Here is a 24,629-nt window from a genome sequence, read left to right on the forward strand (position 1 = left end):
GATCGAATCGCGCCTAATGGGTGAGGGGGTATTACGACGGCGAATCTTAGTTTCAGCTGAAACACAGAGTTCATACTGATAAAGACACTTACCAACAAGGATGTTGTCCACCAGTGTGAACGGCATACAGCACACAGTCACCATGATGTCACCGACAGCCAGGTTCAATAGGAAGTAGTTGGTGACAGTGCGCAGGCGCGGGTACTTGAGCACCACGATGCACAGCCCGACGTTGCCACCCAGAGAGAAGAGGAACACCAGCCCGTAGCTCACGATGAACAGCCCCGTGATGGGAATGTCGTGCTTCAGCCGCGACGTCACGTCCTCAGACGTGGCCCAGGTGTGGTTGACCACGTCGTCGCTCAGGTTCTCCGGGTCTGGCGTCGTGGAGATGTTCCAGAAGTAATCCATGACTGTATCCATGTCTTCAGTCACACCGTTATGACCAGGCAAAAATCTTTCCTCTCGACCCAGTTAGTGTTGTCGCATCCAGAGATTTACTCAAAAGTTCTGTGACCCGTCAATCGTGATGACAGGAAAACTCAATTCTGCGACATATGTCTCACTGCAAACATAAAGACAAAGTATATATAAGTTTCGATTCTAGTTCATGTAGTCACTTGAAGGTTTAGAACGTTGTGGAATGCTTGAAGCTGTCATAAAACCTCTAGCTGATAAATAAGACCTGAAAATAAGAAAGACCGATGAAGAAAGTTAATATGAAAGAACTGCAAATAAATCTAAATTTACGCCGAAATGTAGCTACTCAAGAAACTGGATATGATTTTGAAAACGGTCAGAAAACATACGTTGTTTTTTGTCAGTGAGACTGGATACAGCTATGGATGTTGCTTGAAAAGTCTGACCGTTTCCAGAATCATATCCAGTTGCCAGTAACTGCTTTTTGGTGTATCTTAGTACCTGGATGTCTGACCTTCATCAACAAGTCTAAATTTAGTTTCTTAGATTGATACAAGTGATACTAAGTTTTTATGAACACAACCAATGGGCTCTATCATCCGTTCGGTTATCTTACTAAGCTATACAGCTTCATGTATGAAATCCTACAAGATTCGACCAAGATGAGCCCTAGACTCATATTCAGTCCATTAGTGTGGAGGAAGTAACACACAGGTGATCTTGGCTGCAGTCAAAATCCAGATAAAAGTGTTTTGCATTAAAGGATAAAACCAGTACACGTACTGTCCATTATGCTGTGTATACTTCTGCCCACACATCAGGACTTGTACGATTTAAGTGACGGATGATTAGGCTAGCCTTATAAAACAGCCGCCGTGTGTGCGGTCACGGGATGTGTTGTTCTTACATACGCCCGTCATGCATTGTAAACCTATGGAAACATGTCAACTTTTGCAACGTTGGTAACGTCAACTTCCATGGTTGTATCGGTCACGCAGAAGCATTGTGTGAATGTTTCTTTTATCAAAAATTTAAAAAATGGTCCTGCTGTTGCAGACAAGTGGCTGAATTGTTGGCAGGACATTACAATACTTTAGAATTACATCATATACATTGTGATATTAGATATTTATATGTAAACATATTTACATTATCATCAAGTACAGCTATATCAAATTAGCATTATAGCATTATAGATGAAATAAAAATGGCGAATTTTAAGAGAAATGCTTAGTACTAATGCAGCGTCAGCAATGATCCAAGTTGGGCACATTTCAGTTATCCATTCTTCAGAAGACGTCTATAACGACGTTCTTAAAGAATATGGCGGCCCTATTGTACCCGGCGGAATTATGATAGTTGACATTCTGCCACTTTAAAGTAGATGGAAGACTTCGTGTTTACATGAGAGAATCTAGCTACTGGCAAATTGAAGACTGTGCTAATGGGGCGCCTCATAGTACGGCTCATAAGGCTAGCTGGTTGGAGTGGCCCGCAATGCTGCGTGGGCCAACTGAATTCTTTATTGCATTGTTGAAAAAGAGATATTGCTTTTTTCTGAATTAAATATGACAGGCCATTCGCAAGGACAAAGTTGCGCAGTTCTCAAAGTATATACAATAGCGCCGCTCATCGCATATCAATAAATGAAGGAAAGCAAAACAGTCACTAAGACATTGTTTTATTAATAACTAGCGCCAGCACTCTCTCCCACTTCCCAACTTGTCAAATGTAGACAATGCACTAGTTCAGATTTAGAGTTTAAGCTGGTATTTGTTAAGCTGGTATTTGATTACATCTGTATCTACAAAACTTAGGTGCAAATCACTTTTGCAGGGTTAAAGGAAACCTTTTCTGGCAGGCTTAGCCGCTTTCCTTGTAGTGCACAATTTCTAAATGGCAAGGCCACACAGATCAACAGTTTTATCCTTTCAACAAACCAATTGCCGTGACATGAACGCTCAAAGGGCAACACAGATTACATCATTCATGTTTCAGTTAAGTTGGTTTCTCGCTGCACTTGGGGCACCAGTGCGGTACTGCGGGGTTTGAAAGATTGTTCAACGAATTTCAGAGATAAACAACGAATTTTCTAACGTTTTGTGTATTTTTTTGTCTTTTACGTCGTACTTTTACGTGTTACGCAATATCTGAATTATAAAGAAATAGCACAACAGTGCCGCAGTGAACGAACCAGGGCAGTGCCGCACCGGTGCCCCAAGTGCAGTGAGATACCACCTTTGTCCAGGCGCCTTCTCCAGCTAGTGACGGTCACCTTCAATATTCTCAAAGTCGGAACGTCTAATTCATCTTTGGTTAGCCGAGCAGCCTAACCTACGGATGAGCCACGTGGAAAGTGTATATCACTGCAAGCCTTTCCTACATCGATCCTAAATTGATGCCAAGGGCCATCGCTTTCTCACGTTTCTCGCAGAGTGAACGCTCAAATTTCCTAATATGCGTGGTCACTAAAAGCCTCCAGTGTGGAAAGGCCACTTGTTGCAACATCAGAACAAAATAAAAGATCTAATGAGAGACTCAGGTGTCGTATTCGTAAAATGTCAGCACAATTTATCAGACATAACACCCCGTCCTTGGTACTGAATGTAGTTCACGTAAACACACCGGGGAGCAGACTTATATGGAGACCGATAACACAGTACTGAACATGAAGCACCACATGGCGACATGCCTGTCATCGGTGCTGAATGCTGCCTACCACACATAATCATGCCGTACTGAACACAAGTAGTACATGGCGACAGGCCTGTCCTTGGTGCTGAACGCTGCTTACCACACAAAATCATGCCGTACTGAACACTAGTAGTACGTGGCGACAGGCCTGTCCTTGGTGCTGAACGCTGCTTACCACACAAAATCATGCTGTACTGAACACTAGTAGTACATGGCGACAGGACTGTCCTTGGTGCTGAACGCTGCTTACCACACAAAATCATGCTGTACTGAACACTAGTAATACATGGCGACAGGCCTGTCCTTGGTGCTGAACGCTGTGACCAATCACACATTACTGAACATTACATAAAAACAGGCCTGTCATCGGTGCTGAACTCTGGTCACCACACAAAATTATGCCGTATTGAATACTAGTACACAAATGTAATACATAGCAACAGGCCTGTCCTTGGTGCTGAACGCTGTGACCAATCACACATTACTGAACATTACATAAAAACAGGCCTGTCATCGGTGCTGAACTCTGGTCACCACACAAAATCATGCCGTATTGAATACTAGTACACAAATGTAATACATAGCAACAGGCCTGTCCTTGATGCTGAACGCTGTGACCAATCGCAAAGTACTGGAGATTACACAAGGGACAGGCCTGTTATCGGTGATGAACGCTGCTTACCACACATAACAGAACCATGCCGTACTGAGCACTACATAGCAAACTGTACACTGAAATCTGTGGCCAATCACACAGTACTGACAACTACATAGCGACAGGTCTTATCATAGTTATATGTGCACAAATTACACTATACTGCAATTTTAAAAAAATACCGTCTCATCCTTTGTTCCATAATATTTCTTTAGGCAGAACACATCAAGACAAATTTCCTTTTTTCAAGAACTATGTCGGAGTGGTTCTTCCTTCCTGCAGAGATTGTGACTGCTATATCGATGGAATCCTTTAGGGATAAGGTGGCATATCTACACTAACACTTACATTTCACAATGTACCATTACCTGAAACTACAACAGACAACCTTCTGTACCAGCACTACTGATAAGTGTGGCAGAAACATCAACAAGATGATGGCGGCCGCCTAAACACAAAGAAGAAAAAGAATCGAATATGATTGTACTTGCCATGTCCATTTGTGTCTTAGCAACCAATGTATCTAAGATCTTTGTCTAACCTTTATTGATATAAGACAACACGACTAAGACATGAAGACGGCGGCGACATCAAGTGATCTAAAATCGCTACAGCAAAGTGATCTAAAATCGCTACAGCAAAGCTGCGAGAGCTGTGACTAAACCCATCTTAACTAAGAGGGTGTCCTTAAGGTGTGAAGATTCCTGCTTCGTGTCTTTTAGTCTTCCTACTAATGGGGTCCTCTTGCGTCACTAGGGACGGGGACTTGCGTCATGTATTCCCTCTACTCTCTACTGTAGTCCATAAAGTTGCGCAGTGTAGGATGATCATGAAACGCTTTCTTTATATTTGCTTTTTGTACAGAAGAGGACGATGTAGTTGGGACCGCGTGGCACGATCGGGAGCGCGTTGGTCTCAGGCCCGAGAGGTCCCGGGTTCAAATCCGCTTGCCGTGTCACCGATCTTGTGCCCTTGGGAAAGGCACTTTACACGACTTTCCTCACCTAACTCAGGTGTAAATGAGTACATAGCTTCGGCTAGTGGCAGTGACAGGCCTTTGTTGTGGTGACAGGCCATAGGGGCATGTTCGGGCATGACGCACCCGCCATGACACACGAGTCAGGGGTAGGAGGAACCCCTTACATCCTTGGTCGGAAGTCCTCCTAGGAGACGGAAACTCCAAATAACAAACCTGCATCTACTGGGGCCGTCTTACACGTTGCAAACAATTGCCCCTGTAGGACTTAGTGCGCCAGTGGACGAGAGGGTGGTGGAGAAGGAAGTGCACACCCCTCCTTCACCTTAAAAAAAAAGTGCAGGCCAGGCAGACGGGTCGCCTTAAAACCCACCCTGTCTGCCTACCATTGTCTTCCGAGACAGACGGATGCCAAAAACCAGGACGATGTAGCACTGCACAAAAGTTAGTAACTTGTATCAACAGTGCCATATACATAGTACAGACAGAAGGTAAAGGTAGTATTTTTCTTTTACCTCCCACAAGGAGGCCAGGTACCCATTTTTACACCTGGGTGAAGTGAGAAAAATCGTGTAAAGTGCCTTTCCCAAGGTCACAATGTCGGGGGTACAGTGAGTATTGAACTCGGGACCTCTAGATTCCGAGCCGAGCGCTCTACCAGTTACGCCACACACGACGCCACACATTGCACAGGGAGTTCCAAGTTCACAGCTGCGTGTTGTGAAAGACAGGGAGTTGTGTAATAGATAACTGATAGACGTGGTCGAGATTTCTGTACATAACGCTAGTCCTGTCAACCCCGCCCACCAACCAGACACAGTTATTCCCCTGGGCAATTAGAAACCATGGGATAGGCAGGGATTGGTCGGTTATCACGTGACATAATCCTAACCCCGATAGAAGGGGTGCAAGGTAGGTGAGGATTGGTCAGAATAGGTCTCATGCGTATATCCCTCAGATTTTCCGTTCTGATATCCCAATGTGGCCTTCTCATTGGCTGAGGGAAAGTAGCCATTGGCTTATGCATACTAGTTGTTTGCAACAAATGCGGCTACAATTCTTCTCCCTTGTGTAAATAAAGAATTGACAAAAGCAGATGATATTTCAAATGTAACAATTGTTTCTTCTTTTGTGTACGAAAATAAGTGACAAGAGCAGATGATATTTCAAAGGTCAGATATGTGACGTGTTAACGCCCCCCCCCCCATAATGAAATTTTAAAAAACAATATATGACAAGGTTATTTATTACGTATAATTGGGCCATCCATTTTCATTACTCCCTCAGCTACGCACCAACAAGGACGTCCAACAGGGAAATTATCTGTTCGTTAACGTTATTAAGCACAACACACATTCATCAACCGTGTTAGGATGCATTTTTGTAGACCTACGGAGGGCTCTGGAGGATAGGGTTGGATGGGGGGGGGGGGGGGGCAGGGGTAACGGTGTAGTCATAGACAACCGTGCACAGCCTTGTCAATTTAAAAGTAACACATTAAAAGTTAGAATCCTAAATTCCAGCTTACCAAAGTGAGAATTTTTTGCATACAGCACATTTGGTGGCGAGGTTTCATTACTAAAGTGCACGCTGGCTTGGGCCTAGACAAGGGGACCGCTAATGGTATTTCCACTTTTACGAAATGGACCCCTTCTCTTTAGAGATGTTATGACTCGAATGGCTTTGAAAGGTTTACTCTTCTACTTCTTTATTCTTCTTCCAGGACCGGAAATTGGATGTGGATGGAAGAGCCCTTGTGCGCACTGTTTGACTGATATCAAAATCCTGAGTGAATGCTACTTACATGTATGAGAGGGCTCATCTAATTCCGACCGAAATAACTCTCATGGGATGTCTTTTACAGACGGGAACTGGCGAAAGCTTCTTAAAAGCATGTCTGGAGTGCTAGAAAACTGTAAAGGGGCATATGGGTATTCTGAAAATGCAACATTTTGCTGTATCAATACTGTGTAATTCTTTTCCTTTCCGACGTGTCGTTGTTTGCCTTTGGAACCTATTTCTGCACGGTACTCGAACAATAACGGAGAAAGAACAGGTTCACATACCTAGTAAAGATACGACTTTCCTCGCACCACCCAGGTGTAAATTTGTACCCGAATCCGTCGAGAAGGTAAAAGGCGAAGAAAAGAGAAGGATTTGCTGATAAACCTTCCATTACACTACCCCCCTTCGCAGAAGTCTTTTGGGGAAGTGCTGGTTTCGTCCTCTCCCGGCTTTAGAGAACCTTAGCTAATGTTTAAAATCACGAACCGACGACCCCTTCCCATAAAATAAAAGGCAACGATGCCAGATGCGAAGGCGGCTAACCCGAGACAGACACAGGGGACCGCCCGACCTACCGACCCGTACAAGGCTATGTGACTACCTTTATCATTCGACCTAATTGGAGTCAACATTTAAATGTACAACTTGTAACGGAAAGTCTAACGTAAGTAAAAAAAACGAAACGGAAATGATTGGTACTCAGGGGGCACAGCAATCAAATCTGATCACTAATGACATTTGTGATGTACCCGCTGGGTCATAATGTCACAGGGGCGGCTCTGCTCCCTTAATGAGAAAAGTTATTGCTGCGGAACAAGTTGAAACGACTTTAATCCTTGTTTAGATGACACGGTGATTGGCGGGGAGGGAGGCATTTGGGAAAGTAGGCCAGCTCGTAAAGTAAATGTGCCATACCAAATTCGTAGATCAGCATCGAGTATCGGCGTAATGGGTTATATAGCGTGGGAGAGGTATGTGAGGATGTTGTGTGAATGATGAACGATATGATGATGTATTCATGGTCTGTCTACACTGGAGTCAATTGTAGCGTGGTTTGGCTATCGTACATGGGATCGAGGGGTCGCGAGTTCGATTCCTGATTGGGCGCTGTGCATTTAGAAAACGTACATAACACAACTTTCCTCTCTCCCCCGGATGTACAAATGGGTAACTTCAGTTGAGTACGAAAAGTCGGAGTGGGCCCTGCCTTCTGATTCTATGCCCAATGTACGGTGAACTGACAACGCACTGCATATTCGGCCCTGAAAAAGGCGATGGGAGATTTGATATGCGAAAGCAAAAGAAACTGTGTCCACTGTGTTTATTATTGCTTGTTTCTTTACAACTTGGGACAGAGAACTCCATAGTTGATGCCAACCGGTTAAGAAGGCTGAGATGGTTTGGGCATGTAATGAGGAGACCACCAAGTATTTTGGTCCCTAATGGCTACAACCAGGAGTTTGAAAACCCAAGACCACGGGGTATACGTAGACCTCCAAAGCGTTGGAAGGACCAAATCACACAAGTCACAGGACTGATCCTTAGGACTGTGGAAACATAGTAGTAGAGCACATGACCGTGCAACGTGGAGAAACTTGACGGAGAGGAGCAAGGGGCCAGTCCACGGCCTAAGCACTTAGGCAGGCAGGATTCGTTACATGAACACATTTTACGATGCAGTTGTATGAAGTGTCAGTCATGAAATAAGGTAGACTATTAAAAAGCTTTTAACGTTACAGCTTTTCTGTAGACCAGCTTTTACGTCCTTATATGCATGTATTTGTACACGTACACGTACCCAACGCGACATGACTTCTATCCAGTGTTGTGCAGAAGTTTTCCACTTGAAACAGCACAAAAGTACGGCAATCAAAAAGTCTATTACAAGGGATAGGATTGCCTGCTGTGCTGGGAAAGTCGTGCTCTGCCCCCGCTGAATCTGTCACCTGCACAGCAGGTTGCTTATGTAACGTGCTGTCCGATTCTATTAAAGTCAAGAATCCTCACTTCATCTCTCCTCTATCAATACTTATATGGTAAGAAAACCTTGTGCTTTCTGCAATCAACATGTAACGCTGGATCACCTTTAACCGCTGGTAACCTATACTCGTTTTTTTAAAAAGCTGGATATTTTGGGATATTAATTGAACGGATGGTAGTTTCAAACTGCAATATTTTGAAGATATTGCAACTTGAAACCACCGACCGTCGACTTGATATTCCTAGATATCCTGCCTTTTTCAGACAACGGAGATAGGTTACCTAGCGAATAAAGGTGAACTAGCGTTATCATCATTATTCACCACCCATGGAGTACGCTATGTGTTTATGTTCTGATGATATCAGGCTCTGTTTGCACTACGTGCGCACTACCTAGATCCCATTTCAAGCACCATCTATAATCCTTCGTAAGTGCAACTTACGGGATGGCAAGTCGTCAAAATGATCCCTTATATTCCTCTTAAACTAGGTAGAACGGATTAGTGTGACATTACCCATTATACAGACGCACTTGGGGGCCACTTGACTGATGCAAATGCCCATCAACACGCCCTAGGTGGCTAATACTCCGAGCGTTTTTCAAATCGCCGTTTTGGTCGAAAAGGGCTGTTTTATTCTATAGCATCACCAGGGGTTCATCAAAAACCGTTTTAAAAACATCGAGATCATTAATTTACAGCTCACGTTCCCATAACAACCATCTACGATCGCCTGAAGGATAGAGAGCCCTTTTGAAAGTACCACTTGGTGGTGATTTGTTTATCAGGAATATTGTACTTGCCTTTCGAACTTGATTTCAAATCGTATTTACCGCTCAAACTAAGCCAAAGAATGTTAATACGGGCTTGATATATCACACGTGTGGCAGCCTTCTAACACTAGTCTACATAACGTTATACGCCTTGCTGTTATTGAGAATACCAATCATTTCAATGTGTTGGAAAATCCTGTCAGAAGTCGGTGTTTTGCGGTCCTTGTCCAACGCCCGAAACATAAGGAAACTTTTACACGTTTCTAGCCATATGATGGATCCTAACTTTCTGTTAATATCATGATGGTAAAGGTAAAGCAACTGAGGTTAATATTTATACCCTTTTTTACGAAAGAGACCGAAGAGGATCATGGGATGTCTATCAACTCTGATGTCATAGCAGTGACGTCACTACCTCATTAACATATCACAATGGCGCCCAGTGGTAATGTAAAACACACTGGGCCACCCATGCTCTTCTAGATGAGCTGTATATGGTTCTTTTAAGATCTGTGGTGGTTTCAAATGCTAGGCCGCCTGCTTTACCTTCCCCACCGAAAGGAAGATGCGACTCTTTTAAATTGCAATTCAAAGAAAGTTAAAGTCAAAGACTTTTTTTCCAGTCGTGACTAGGGCGCTAACCTGGGCTGCTGGCTCCACAGAAGTTGAACCACAGATATCCACACCACGTGGGCACGACTTCCTGCGATGAAACAGCATCAAACAATTTGTAGACATCCCTTTGAATGTTCTGGCCTGTTTGGATCTGTTTCACGTTGATTCACAGTAAGATTCTAAGCACGCAAAAATCGCCGTGTTATTCCGCACTCCTGTTAAGTTATAAATTCAACAGGAGACCACGGCAGTGCCTGTAGGAATCAACACTTTTATCAGACATACACTTGACAAACTTCTCACACATCCGGCTACAGTAAGAGGGAAGTGTAAGATTGCCAGGAAACCGAAGAGCTTTGAAAGTTCGTTAGTGGCGATGCCTTCAGTGAGTGCCTTTCATTACCTAGAGGAAATGGAAGTGAGGAATCACACCTCAAAGCGAACAGTGCTTTCTCAACACGATAGAGCCCAACTTGATTAGGCCTCAGCAAGTAAATAGTATGGATGAGATGAGAGCGCTTATTAATTTTCGCCTGATTTCAGAAATAAAGAGATTTGTTTAAATCTTTTGGAGATGGTCACCATAACTAAAATTATCAAAATGAGCAAATATGTTATGTCGAAGCCTAACGATTGTACTTGTAGGAGTGACACTTGGGAGGTACCCAGGACTGTAGTTGTAGAAACTAGTTAGATAGTTGTTACATCAATATGGAAGCCATGAGTGTAGTTGCCAACATGGTTAGTGATACCAGTCTTCCACACTAGCGTCACCTTTACTACACCAGTACATGTCTCGAATACAGAAATGAATGCCTTGTTGGCTGTGATACTATTTTTGTCCCTTCAGATTCTTGTTGCAGTGTTTATGGTGTCTATTTTGAAAATGTAGCCATCTTATTTTTTGTATCCGTCTTGTTTTTTTCCGACCTATCTCAATTTTGTTTGCTGAAGAGGATGTCATCCTTAAAATATACTTGCTGTGGCCTAAACACTTGAATGTAAAAATGTCTGGTAGGCAGTGGTAGCGCAAGATGTCTGGCATAGGTAAAGATAAGACAAACGTTTGACGCTTAAGGAATCTTGAAGGCGAGAACCGATATGTCTTGACTGGTTGAGTCCATATTATTTGTGCCACTGACCATGTAACGTTAGATAAAGAGTGCGCGGCCAAATTGGCAGAGCCGATGGTCTGGCATAGACAGAGATAACGCCAACGTTGAATGGTGCAGTAATAGCATCCCTGAAGGTGAGAACTGATACATGCTACCGTCTGGAGTCTAGATGAATATTGAGTGGAAGAGACTCGTCTTTCCTTTGCTTCTAAAAGGTCAAATTCGTTTACCTTATTCTGCGAAGCATAGATCTGTATCAATATCGTTTAAGTGGCCACGTAAAATATTTTACTAATGTATAGGAACAATGGAAGAGAATGAAGAAAGACTGAATGCAGCTATAGGACTTTCCAGACTATAGATGCAGAACCAAGTGACTGATGATGATGATAGGACAATGATACACAATATTTGAGATGTTTGAAAAAACTAGCCATTCGGACACTGTTTAGCCTTTGGTTACTGTGCTTGCCCCTGATAGATCGTCTTTGAAACTATGAAAAACTAGGGCATTGGAAACTTTTTTCCTGTTATCTTTTGAATGCAAGCTGAAGCCAAGCAGCCACGGGACACGGTCTGTGGAGGAGGCCTTGTCCACCCCAATTCAAGTCCATTCACCCGAAAGGCACGGCACGGCGCCAACGTGTTCTCAATATGGAGTGTGCAAGCGTTGTCCAAGGACGGGTATGGACAAGGCCACTTGGTGTAAATGTGGTCTAAGATATGCACCAGAGGACTCATCGTGTGAAACTGCGTAACATTTCTGTATAGGCTACTTCACACACAATTGTACTTTCAACTCACGCTTGGTACCACTCAATATCCGCCATTTCTGTGTACTGTGGTAATGTTACAACACGGAAACCGTGTGTATAAGGTTACCTACTCAGCAATGTTGCATCTAGCTTTACGTGATCAGTCACATGTGCGCACTCTAGACCAACCAATTTTGTACCAAAAGGTGTCGTCTAAATCCCACAGGGTGTTGAGACACCCCAAAACCACGCCGTACCGAAACCAGGTGCAGGTGCATCAGGTGCATCCTTTTTTTGCAGGCTTTCCGTTGCGCTGGCGTTTTGTTTATGCGCTGAGTCACTACTTTTTAACATCAAGCCAGTTTCAATGTGGGTGCGACCAATTGTACGCATCATAGGGCACCCTAAAAGCCACATTAAAAACCAAACGCACAAAACCGATCTCTCTCTGCATTAATTGCCCTGGCCTCGTGTTGAAAATTACGAATAAGTGATCCCAAAAATATACACCTCAGTGCCCCGAATGGCCTACAAAGAAGGCTAAATAAAATGACTTTAACATGGATGTTTTCGGGATAGTTCGTTGACCGCCACACAGAGAATCTATCGTCCTTGATGTTAACTGAGCCATTTAGAAAGTTGAATACACGCAATATCCCCTCCCCGAAGCCACGCTGACTTCATAATCTCCAAGAGCTCGCTTGTGAGACCTCTGTGCGCCCGGTCTGACCTTGTAGGCTTTCCAGGGTCTTTGGTCTGCAATTATGACGCACAAAAGATGGTAGGGATCATACACTCGGCGAACAAATTGCTCAGCGGGTTTCGGCTCATGTGTAACACAAGGATAAGCATCATTGGAGCACAAGCCTCCAACATGGTAATAAAGGTCTCTATGCAGAATTTACATGCTAGTAATGTGCAGTTAAAGGCAGGTACATCATTATTCTAAAAATACGCCCGGTGGACAAGAAAGTAGGCTCATCGTACTGTTCCATGAAGCAAGATAAGTATGGAAACAGGTGCATAGTTGACCAAATCTCACTATCCTTCACCGTTTCACAATAGCTACAATTGATCGGTTTTATGCTACACAATTGTAATTCCACAAACGTAGAGACGTGTTTTCCAAAAGAGATATACCAGCTGCACTTTCCCTGACGTTGACTCCTAATTGGACCTTTTCTACGTCTCACTCCAAATGTCATCTGCCAGACTCCAGACGTTCTATACTTGCAAACTGTCATGCTCTCGAAAATTCTTAGCTTTATACGTGTGCCCGGATCTCGATCGATACTATCACTACTAGTTATCATCAGTAAGCACGATTTAGACTTGTTGAACAATCCTACATTGCAGACCTTGCATGATGTACAAAATGACCATTAAACTGGTGGACGTACCGACTGATAAATATCTAATACCAGCTCAAAAAAAAGAGCAAGAAACAGCCATGACTTCAAGTACCAGAGTTACCAACCTAGGATTGTGTGGTGAAAAATTCGTATTTTTCCAGAACTATCGTAGAGTGGAATTTGTTATCACCAAGCACAGTAGGGACATCTTCTCTGGATAGTTTCAAAGACCGCTTGCAGACAGATGTGAAAAAGTTAGGTGTGACAGGTCGTTCAGTGTAATATAACCAGATGCTGCCGCGCCGCGTGCCTGGTTATACCGGCTATTTTTATTTATTTATTTATTTATTTGTTTGCATCAGGCCCATGGCCCATAAAAGCAGACGCGGTACGGAGATTTAAAAAAAATACACTTACAAAGAGTTAACTGTTATTTACATAGTGTCGCCAGAAGGTGCTATGGCGAAAGCCGTCCGAGTGGACAAGCAATCGGATTATGTCATTGTCAGAGGACAGCAAGCGTATAGCAAATGAATGGGTGACCTTGCGGCGCCTTGCGTCAAACATGTCGGTCCGATTGTTTACAAACAAACAACTTGTGCTTGTATGCCTGCCGACCAAAAAGAGCAGTTTAAATACGCCGTGGTACGCCACTCGTAGTTTGGAGATAGCACTCATGCTGTAGTTACTCCAGATTTGAGCACAGTACATAGGGTAGCAATACGCTGAGAACAACTCACTTTTTACCGCAAGAGACAATTTAAAAGCAAATTAGGTGTACATAGCGATACATGTTTAGAATTTCAATCATATGCAATGTCAACAATTAATTATGGTATAATCCATAGCTGCAATAACGCTAGTTCACCTTTATCCGCGGGGTAACTTATATCCGTTGTACTCGATAACAGGAAATTTATGGATGTCAAATCGAAGGACGGTATTCTCAAATTACGATGTTTTCAATCTCTTTTTTCAAACTCTTGTTTTGTTAAAAACGGAAATAGGTGAGGCCATGTTGATTCAATTATATGGATGACATCCTCCAAGAACTCCAAAACTGATGCGAGCGAGCGAATAAAAAAAAGTTGCCTTCAGTATGAAATCAAAGTGGCCAGGAAGGTTGAACATAGGACTAAACACACATAATATGATATACCAACAGTTAGGTGTAGGGACCAGTACATCATACGGGTGCAAAACATTTTTTTCTTCTTGGACCAATCCCAAAAAAAACAGACCTGAAAAAACAACAGAGGAACAGGTTTCGCCAATTACAAAATGGACACACTATGTCGGCAGCTATTTGGGGTCTAACCGGGGGGCCAAGAAGACAACAAGAGCGACGTCAAGTAGAGTTTATAGTCAATTGCACCAAGTTTCTACAGTCAAAGGTACAGAAACAGTTAGCCGTTTATTACATGGAGATGGGATTTTAAAATGCAGTGGGAGTCCAATAATCCACCAAACAGATTCCTTTGTAGCAAAATTGACCAATTACCATTGTTTTGAGTATTGCCGGTTCTCAAGTTTCCACAGACAATCAGGTCCAGGTTCATTTCCGGACCTGGAAATGATCTTCTGGACCTGAATTTTCTGTACTGGTACCTCCCCCAACCAACAATAGATTTTTTTTTTCTTTCTGTCCTTTCACATCTTATTCTTTGACTTTAGATTCATTTTGGCATTCTATGGCATTAGTTATCTGTTTTCTGATACTTTTTTTTCAATCTACGGAATATTTGTGCTCATTTTACAGCTGCTTTGCACAATTTATTGTGTGGTCGAAAACGTTTTTTTTTTTGGAAATGGCCGCAAATTGGTGCGAGCGCGGATGTCATCCATATAGTCAAATCAACGTGGCCTTACCCCTCGGACAAAGGTGAATTACATATGACTTTATCGCAAATGAAATTCGACGGCAGAGATAACTTTACTTTACAAATACAAGTACTTCAAATATCCGCAGCACCCCTTTGAAACGTGGCGAGATGCAATTTGCTGAAGTGGTCGGCCTTGAAGGCCGCCAAGGGAGCCCTGGCATCACGTTTCCCTCAGAACTTCAATGTTGGCGGCGTTTTCATCTGCCGTCTACCGGCAAACCTTTTACGAAAGCGTTTTCGGGAAATGTAAATAGGGAGCTCTACTCAGACAGATTTCATTATGCTTCTAACTGGTCGCGCTTTAGGACGTATAGTCTAGGGACCACTGGCGCTTCAAAGAAAATGGGTTTTGTAATTCGGTCTCGGGATTGTTTTATGCATATGCAAGGAACGTGGCCTTCGTTGAAGAACCTGTCGACCATTTCTTATTCTTTAAAAAGTTTCTTATTATATACCGGTTTCTGTTGCGTTTGCTTGTGTTTGTTTGTGTTTACTTTCGGAATTCCATCAGATCTCCTCAAGGTAGCTAAGGCCTAGGTCCCAATTCCCAACCCACTCACTCACTCACTCACTCACTCACTCACTCACTCACTCACTCACTCACTCACTCACTCACTCACTCACTCACTCACTCACTCACTCACTCATTCATTCACTCACTCACTCACTCACTCACTCACTCACTAACTCACTCACTCACTCACTCACTCACTCTCACTCACTCACTCACTCATTCACTCACTCTCACTCACTCACTCATTCACTCACTCTCACTCACTCACTCACTCACTAACTCACTCACTCACTCACTCACTCACTCTCACTCACTCACTCACTCACTCACTCTCACTCACTCACTCACTCACTCACTCACTCACTCACTCACTCATTCACTCACTCACTCACAGGTAGGTAGGTCAAAGTCGGCCCGAGTCCAGAGCTTTTCCACCATCAAATGTATTTTTCGCTATAATACATGTAATGGCATCAACAGACTGCTTATTTGAGATAATTAAGGTGAATCGCAATTTTGTCTACTTAATCTTAAATGGACGAACATGCTATTCAATTTGTTATCTTCAAGTAGGTAGCATGAGGCGACCTGAAAAATCACGATATGTTTCGTTTTTTCTTGACCAGGCGAGCGTACGAAATGGACATTTTCCTCAACGCTGACCAAAAGGCGATTTCATGTTTGTCACGAATGTTGAATGCGGCTGTTATCGTTTGAGTTTAGCTCCGGCTAATTTGTTTTCAGCTCGGGCACCATTCAGAAGCTACAGAATTACCCAGTCACTTCATTACATCAAGGTCCCGCGTGAGCCTCGGACGAACGTCTGATGAATATGTCCAGGGATGTGCATAGGGATCTACTTGAAATGAATAGGGACAACCTTATAGTGACAAGGAAAAGATGGAAGGGTAGAAAATAGAGGTGGGTACCGGCACGGTGTACCGGTACAAACCGTCTTTTTTCTTGTTGGACAGGGCCAGAAAAACCAGACCTGAAAAAAATCAGATTTTGGACCGATTAGAAAATAAACAGAAAATACCGGCTGGCGTTCACGTGTTTGGGGGCCTATGAGTCCAAGAAAATAACAAGAGCGAAGTGTAGGAGAGTTGATACTCCATCAAACAGATTCCTTTGTAGCGGAATTGAGCATTGTTTTGAGTATCGCCCATTCACAAGATTTTAAAGATAATTAGGTCCAGGTTCATGTCTGGACCTGAACCGTACCTGTACCTGAATTTTCTGTACCGGTAGCCACCTCTAAACACCGCTCCAAACAGCCTGTAATCTCCAAAAGACTTCGGAAGACAAAACATAACGTTTTTGCTACCCGTTTTTGTTACAAGTTGTCTCGCTATCATCTCCAAGCAGATGGGGGATAGAATCATTAGTTGAAATCTGGGCCCTGGCTTGACGTCTGTCAAAAACATGGGGGCAATAAAAACTGAATCAGATACTTATACATTTCGAAGCTGATGTACAATCAGAAAACTGATGTACAACCAGAAAACAGATGTACATCCCGAAAGCCATATGCTATCAGAAATTGACGTACAATCAGAAAACTGATGAATTGGAATAATTTTGAAAAGTCAATGAACGACAAAAAGGGAAACCAGTCAGGAAGTCTGCAAAGGAAGCGTCTTGCAGACAACATGAAAACATGTTCTTTGAAGGAATCTCGATCAGGGATATTATGTAATGTACTGTGTTCGATCAACTAAGCGGAAAGTAAAACATGTCTGTGAGGATCTTGTCATGTATGTTTTTCGGAAAACAGGAAACGCGTTCTTTCATGCACAAATAACAAATCCGGTTACGCAGTTACTTAATGACTCCGCTTCAGTGGGTAGAATCACTCTTCCTGTGATTAATTAAGAGCTGACATTCATCCCTTGGAAACTGTCGTTCTTGGAACTGCAGGAAGTCATGGTCTCGTCTCGTCCTTTCATCCACCTTTCCTCTTTTCATCCACAATCCACTTATGCTGTACGCATGTGGAGAAACATGTGCCCTGATTTCTAAAGCGAACATGATAAGCGAAAGGAGTTCGTAATCTGATATTCTGCAACGATTACCAATTACCATCTACATGCAACTGTAGTATCTATAGCACACCGCGCCAGTCATATCGGAATTATCTCGCATAAGCCTTTGGTGTAAAAATACACCTGCGACTGCTGGCAAGAGAGTAAGGGCAATGCTTGATTTCATGGATGGAGGACTTTCCGAACTCTACAAGAGCGCACAAAGAAGGGGAAAAGACGTAGAAACAATGTCGTCATGGTTTAAATCTACACCAACAACGTTAAGTGATCAGGAATATTTTATTGTTACAAAAATGATTGTCAGCTTTTTTCTTTCTTCAGTTTGTCAACATTCTGGTTTCATATGTTTTTTACCATCATTCACGATACTCGCTTGAAGTCATAATTTACTTTTTTGGCAATTTTTCCTTTGAACAGGCGGGCGAAAATCGGAGGCGTGTGGGGGTGTTTTCCATAACATCAGCTCAGTGTGGCAGAAAGAACAGAGCTTATCGTATACCACCTGCAGACATATAATACCTACTGCTATTAACCCCTTATCCATGGGCATCTACTAACCTATATAAAGTAGACAGCAAGCCAATACCGATGCCAATAGTGCGACGTCTTTTAAGAAGACATGACACTGGGTTCGACGTAGGTACCCAAGCCGTCTTTCTATAACGATCACTCGTTGAATCTGTCCATAAATTCCCCAAGGTAGCCTGGGGGAGGGGTTATTGTGTACAGCACATTTGCGATGCTTAGTAACCTTTCTCGACCGCGGTGATACTAAATATGATAATAACGACTCCAGATATGTTTTGCTCAAAGAAAGCGGGGTACATGTTTCTCCACACGGCTTATGTAATTATAAGATTTCGCACAAAGAATCTATTTTGAGGGCTTTGCGGCTGAGATCTACATATACGTCAAACATAGTGGAAGACAAAATACAGTTCTATTACCTCCGGGGAAATAGCGTATTGAAATCAGTTGGTGTGTTTGTTTGTTTGCTTGCTTGTAGTCGTGTGTGTGAACAGTTCAGGAATTGGCATTTTAGACACGTCAGGGCCACTCACAGTATGTTGTCTCAAAGGTACCAGAAAGGTCCAAGAAAGGTGATAGCAAATGGTTCAGATTTTCCCCAGGCGACTCATGCAGTGTTGTACCAATGGTGTGCACGTTTTCTATATGCCAGCTTGATGTAATGTTGTAGTGTATGAGTTGTGTTTAGGTTTGATAAAGTATGGTTCTTGAAATTGATGGCATTGAAAATGAAGGACTTGAAAATGAAACTGTGACTTCAATGGTTATGAAAGAAGTGACGTCTTTATTGAAAATAATACATTTTATTCAGATGTTGCAATGTTTGCGGCTTTACCCATATAAAAAACCCACACGCTACCGGAAAGGGGGGGGGGTCATCTCTCACAGCCTCTCCAAACAAAGAAATCAAGCTATCTTATCAAGATTTTGAGTTAGCGTTTTAGATTATACTCAATATCGTTCTTCATGCACTATCTTTATCCTGCTGCGTTCAATGAGCCACTGGGAAAAATTTTGCAATAAAATTTATTCTTATCGTCAACTGTAACCTTTCGCTGAGCCAGACAATCTGACAGTATTTCTGGCAAACCGTGGGTGGAGAATCTGATGAGTTGACGCACGAGCTGGGGGTATACGTAACTTTGCCACAAGGCCATTGAATACCTTGTTTACAGTGCCCTTTTGTACGTGGATAGTCTATTTTTGCTCTAGCAGACTACCTACTCGGCATGCTTAAAGGTGCGCTCCCACCGCACTTGTGTCAAGCTTGCGACACTGTGGGGTTCGTTCACTGCGTCACTGTTTTGCTATTTTCGCAACTTTTAATAATTTAGATATTGCGTAATTCGGAAAATTATGACTTAGAAGATAACAAAATACACAAAACGGAGAAAATTCGTTCTTTATCTCTGTAATTTCTTGAGTATCTTTCGAACCCCGCAGTGACGCAAGCTTGACACAAGTGCGGTGGGAGCGCACCTTTACCAATACATTCTCGTATGGAATTCTACACAAATAATTAACCACAGTAAGAGGGAGCTAAAATCTCACCTCCATGACAAAAGGTCCATGAAACTCAGCTCCACAGGATAGCCCACCTCCTTAAGTGTCCAAAAGTCAACTTTCATACGGTTCTTTAAACTTTAAATCTCCAAACAGATGGAAAGCTGACATTTGACCTCAGGCATCCAAGACTTAACTTGATTAACCTGATCTTGGGACTACTTCTCCCAGTGATCTTCCAACCCTTCCAAAACACATTTTGGGCCAAAATTACTCAATAGAAATCCTAACCTACAACATCCAACTCAAAAATGACAACACTCAAAACGTATCTTCCAAAAAAATGAAATTTTATTGTTCTATACCCGGTACTACATTCACACTCACCGGGAAGCCTGTGCGCATGCGCCAATAGAAATCCCTGCCCTGATGAGTGAGTGAACTGGAAGGAGTCAACAAGAGAAGGTTTATCGAGCTCCCACGGGAGTGAGCAATATCATCAAATTATCTTCTTCTCTGTTTGCTGAAGTTAAGGACTGGATACAGAACGGAGGCTGGGAGTTGTGCAACAATATTAACCTTCGCCAGAAGATTATATATCTATGATGTAGTAACTATTGATGCAGGCGGCATAAGTCTTTAAGCCATGGATTAATGTCCATGATTTGTGGTAGATAAGTTGTGGAGACAAAGATCAAGTTCGAGAATGGGGGGTTCCTACGTTACTGAAGCGAAACGTGAAAAGGTTAACATGATCATTTGATGAAAGTATGATGCCGTGGAACTCTAGTTAGCTTATGACATTTACCATTTGCAATGCTAGACTGACTATCTAGCTGCACAGACTCATTTACAGTCTCTGATGAAAGATGGCGAGTGTTGTCTGAAATTTCTGACTCTGGGAGACCTTATCAAGTTGCTTGACTCATTAAATCAGCAATGATTCAGGCTTGTCCGTGACTTTCAATTGAAAGTGCCATTCAAATATCGCTCCATGGGGAACATGTAGTCAGACATTGGAGTCGCGTGGGTTTAGCTGCTAGGCATACAGCACACACAAAGGAGCTGTGCAAATGAAAAACAACTTTTCAAAATCGATCTAAAATTGTCCCTGAGCACATCACGTACACAGGATGAACGTCCGTGCCGGAAAAAAACATCATTAGGCAACCTCTTTGTATCTTGAGAGGAAAGGACTTGCAAACCATGTAACAAGTTGAAGAACTATGCTTTGAGGGGCCGGCGTTTGATTGATATATATTGAAGCATATTGTGTTCGTACAATTGATGGTTCAAGATTGTGATATTGGCTGCCGGTAGGCTTAGTGGAGTGTGAATGAAGTTAGTAACATTATCTTTAAAGGTCACATTTCCTATCGATAGTGTACGTGGAACCAAGGACTGTAAATGCAGAAATTTTCGCGGTGGTTTCATGTTCGCAGTTTTCGCGATACAAATTTTCCGCGAACTTGAAACCACCGCGAACATTTTTCCATGGCAGTAACAAACTACAGTGCATGATGCTACCGCAATCTTAAAAACACAGCAAACAGTCATTTTTCAGCTACCGCGAAATTAAACCCCCGCGAACTTTAAATGCATTAAATTTTACAGTAGACGATGAAGACTTTCTGATGTAATATTTTCTGCGAACAGGCTGCAATAACAAGACGCCTACATTCGTCCTACTTTCGCTTCAACAAACAATTGGCATGTCAAGGGTTGGAAAACGATTTCCAATTCCCCTCACCCCATCTCCGTTCCAGCCTTGTACGTTTCGAAGACTGGGAGTGTGACTAGCAACACAAAAGGCGGGCACGTCGGTAGTCAACTATACTACATTTAACATGCAATTTTCATTGGAGATTATGAACACAACATTGCACCCATACATAACGCGGGAAAAGATCGACAGTGAGTGGGATTGTAAAACGATGCAGGTCACAATCATTTATACAATTCACGGACCAAGAGCCACATGTGTGCGCATGCCCTACAACCAATATAGTAAATAAAGTTCTCTTACAGGTGAACTCAAGAGCGATTTAAGCTCAAAATCCTCTAGTCCATTCCACTACCGCTTTGCTACGACTAGGCAAACACCAAATGATCTATTCCAAACTCCCCATCAAAGCTCTGCACAGAACATAAGTGGGGGAAGGATTTGTGAGATCGAGACGGTTCCCAAGAAAACACACCGCCAAGTCACGGTTCGGGAGGCATCGCCGGAGTTTCAACCGGCGGGACTAGCTGTGGATCTACCGCTGGAAGCCAACGCATCCAGGCCGCTTGTTTTCAGAGCTTTGCCGCTTAAAGCTCATAGTAAGAGAGCTTTGGTTAGAGAACTTAAGCTTTAATACCAATACCCTCCTCCTTTATCGCTGTAATGAATTGAAATTGCTTTGATCTAGATCAAGCGTTCGCTGAGCAAGTGTTTTGAAACATGTTCCGCACATATGTTCATCTTTCATTACGAAATATCAATTTCAGAAAATGAATTTTACACGGAGTAAATCAAAAGCATGGATAAACATTTCTGAGGCAAGCAAGCCGGTAGGGAGTTCAAACAGGTGGGGTTCATTGAAAACTGAAGACACAGAACGAAGCCTTTTTTGTATGCTCTGTCACGGAAGAAGAGTGAACGCTAGCGATCCCTGGTCTAAAATTTAATTACAAGTCATGATATTCATCAAACGTTGCCGTCGTCATTCTACCGCTACGACTTTAGATTGGACGTCGTTTTGCTAGCAGTCGTTCTTATATGACTTACAGCCGACCTCTGCAAATATCGACTTGCTTTCAAAATTACATGTATCAGTAAATGATGATATGTTGCAAAGAAGACAACGTCCAAACCACCAGAAGAAGAGAGCGGGTCTTCCTTGCCGCAACTGGCAACTGCTGTTGCGCCTCGATTTTTTCTTTGTGGCCCACATACCACTTTTCGGTGAGAATGCCATACTTCAAACCGGCTATTAAACCAGTAGGTGTGAAAATAATAAGGTCGGAGGTATCATGACAATTTCGTACCAGTTTTTGCGGCCCACACGCCACTTTTTGGTGAGAATGCCATTTTTCAAACCGGCTATCAAACTAGAAGGTGTGAAAATAATGAGGCGGTAGGTATCCTGACCATTGCGTCCCATTTTTTAGCCGCCCACGCTCCACTTTTCTAATGAGCTTTCAAACCAGGTATCATAACCACCAGAAAAGAATAATGACGAAGGTATCACTACAAGGAGCAACAGTTATCACCGTTTGTTTTTTTACGTAGCAAGATAAAAAGTATTAACGGTAGCGAAAGTATTGTAATTACCTGCACGGTTGACTCTCTTGGGTTTAATCTTGTGACAAGATTTCGACGATGGCGCTCCAAAGTGGACCGCTGCCCCACAACCAGCCTGTCGAATTCCAACCGTCCAGCTCTGTTACATCGTCACGGCAAACTGTCTGTTGGAAAAGAGTACGGTGGTAACCACGGTAGTGTACCGCAGGTGAAGTCTGTTCTCTGGTGCTGATCGGTCCAGAAGTCTCCGCTACTCTGCCGAGGCTGGCGAGGCTCTGGCACTTTTGGTTGGTCTGATGAGCGATGCGTAGGAAGGCGCGTCAAGGAAGGATGGGCCAAACCATGGTAACCGATGGGGGTGGTCAGACTATTCCATCTGCAACTTTCCTTGCAATTCAGTCATCGTATGCGATCGTTTTTTTTTAAATTACCATTCGTGCATGGATCTGAAATATTGCTATTGTTATGGTTTTAAAGGAAAGTTCCATTCTATGCACAAAACAAACGCCGTAGCTATAGCCCTCCAAAAATTAACGTTTATCTTGTTTGGCTTCTATGGGAGGACAATTAGAAAACACTTCTCTTCACACCCCAGACATATTTTCTTCTCCCTTTAATAGTGACAAATGGATTATGCAAGAGACTTGCCGGGCCCGGCCGTGAGCATGCATGTAAGCTAGAGATAGCCAAGTTTGCACATTTGCAGCGAAACAATCTATGTACTCTCTCACAGGGATTCCATTCCGAGAAAAGATGCCAAGAGAATCTATTAAAACGGAATGGCAGACAGAAATCCACTTGTGGATTGGCCCGATAGAATCACAGTTTTGTTTTCACGCAATATAGTTTAAAAAGCGATGGGGATCGCACCCAATAAAAGAGAGGGAGTTGAAAATTGTGCGAAGGATGGTATAGAATATTTTCAATGGAAGAAAGAGCAATTCTACACAGTTCCGTCCCTCAGGATACTCCCGGGATTCATAATGGAACGGTCCACAGGGATGGCACCTGCAGCTGTGCGATGAGATATGACTGTTGGCGACTTTGGTAGTTTGCATTTTCCCGCCAAAACACGGCGGACCGACGGCTCTTGTCAGACGATAGCTGACGATAGTGTTCCTGAAGTGTCGTCGCCGATGCACGTGATCATTATAAACCTCTCAAGTTTATCTCAGATTGAAAGATTTTCAACATTGACGTCCTGTCTGGCGTCATCACAGCTGCGATATAACGTTACTGTAAATGCATAAATGTTCGCGGTGGTTTTATGTTCGCGGTTTTCGCGGTGGCCACTTCACCGCGAATTGAAAACCACCGCGAACATTTTGCCAGGGCATTAAGATACTACAGTGCATCGTGTTACCGCGAAATTCAATCCCCGCGAACTTAAATGCAAGTAATTGGCGCTCCTGAGAAGCATGACCAGATACGCAGTCTGACTTCAGACATGTTCATTTCCAACGTCGGGTACTTCAATCACAACCGACGCCTGTCTACTTTAGTTCCCGCCGTTAGTGATATTTGAAGCCTGATTCATTCACTCCGGCCTCTCAGAGAAGCTCGGCATGCGTTAGAATCATTCCTTTAGTTTTGAGTGTGGCAAAATAAAGAACAGTAATGAGATACAATCTTCTTGAGCAGCTGCAGGAAATGGATTCATACGAACGCGTCTAGTCTAACGAACATTGAAATGAGCCACAAAAGAGCCGTTACAAAGAATAACAGTAAGGCACGCGGGTGCGCGCATTAGA

The 24,629-nt window shown here is 43.0% G+C and overlaps 1 protein-coding gene across 1 annotated transcript in view; it reads right to left on the bottom strand.

The window, feature by feature from the left end:
• The window catches only part of LOC118418642 (neuropeptide FF receptor 1-like), a 27,509-nt gene extending 4,278 nt beyond the window's left edge, over nucleotides 1-23,231 (bottom strand). The window contains exons 1-2 of the mRNA XM_035824649.1: nucleotides 22,909-23,231; nucleotides 93-565 (exon numbers count right to left, since the gene is read on the bottom strand). Coding sequence (XP_035680542.1) covers nucleotides 93-423 — 331 coding nt within the window. The 5' untranslated portion in view covers nucleotides 424-565; nucleotides 22,909-23,231. The remainder of the gene's footprint in view (nucleotides 1-92; nucleotides 566-22,908) is intronic.
• Between the last annotated feature and the right edge of the window lie 1,398 nt (nucleotides 23,232-24,629).

Source organism: Branchiostoma floridae, chromosome 6 (genome assembly GCF_000003815.2).
Source record: "Branchiostoma floridae strain S238N-H82 chromosome 6, Bfl_VNyyK, whole genome shotgun sequence".
NCBI lineage: Eukaryota > Metazoa > Chordata > Leptocardii > Amphioxiformes > Branchiostomatidae > Branchiostoma > Branchiostoma floridae.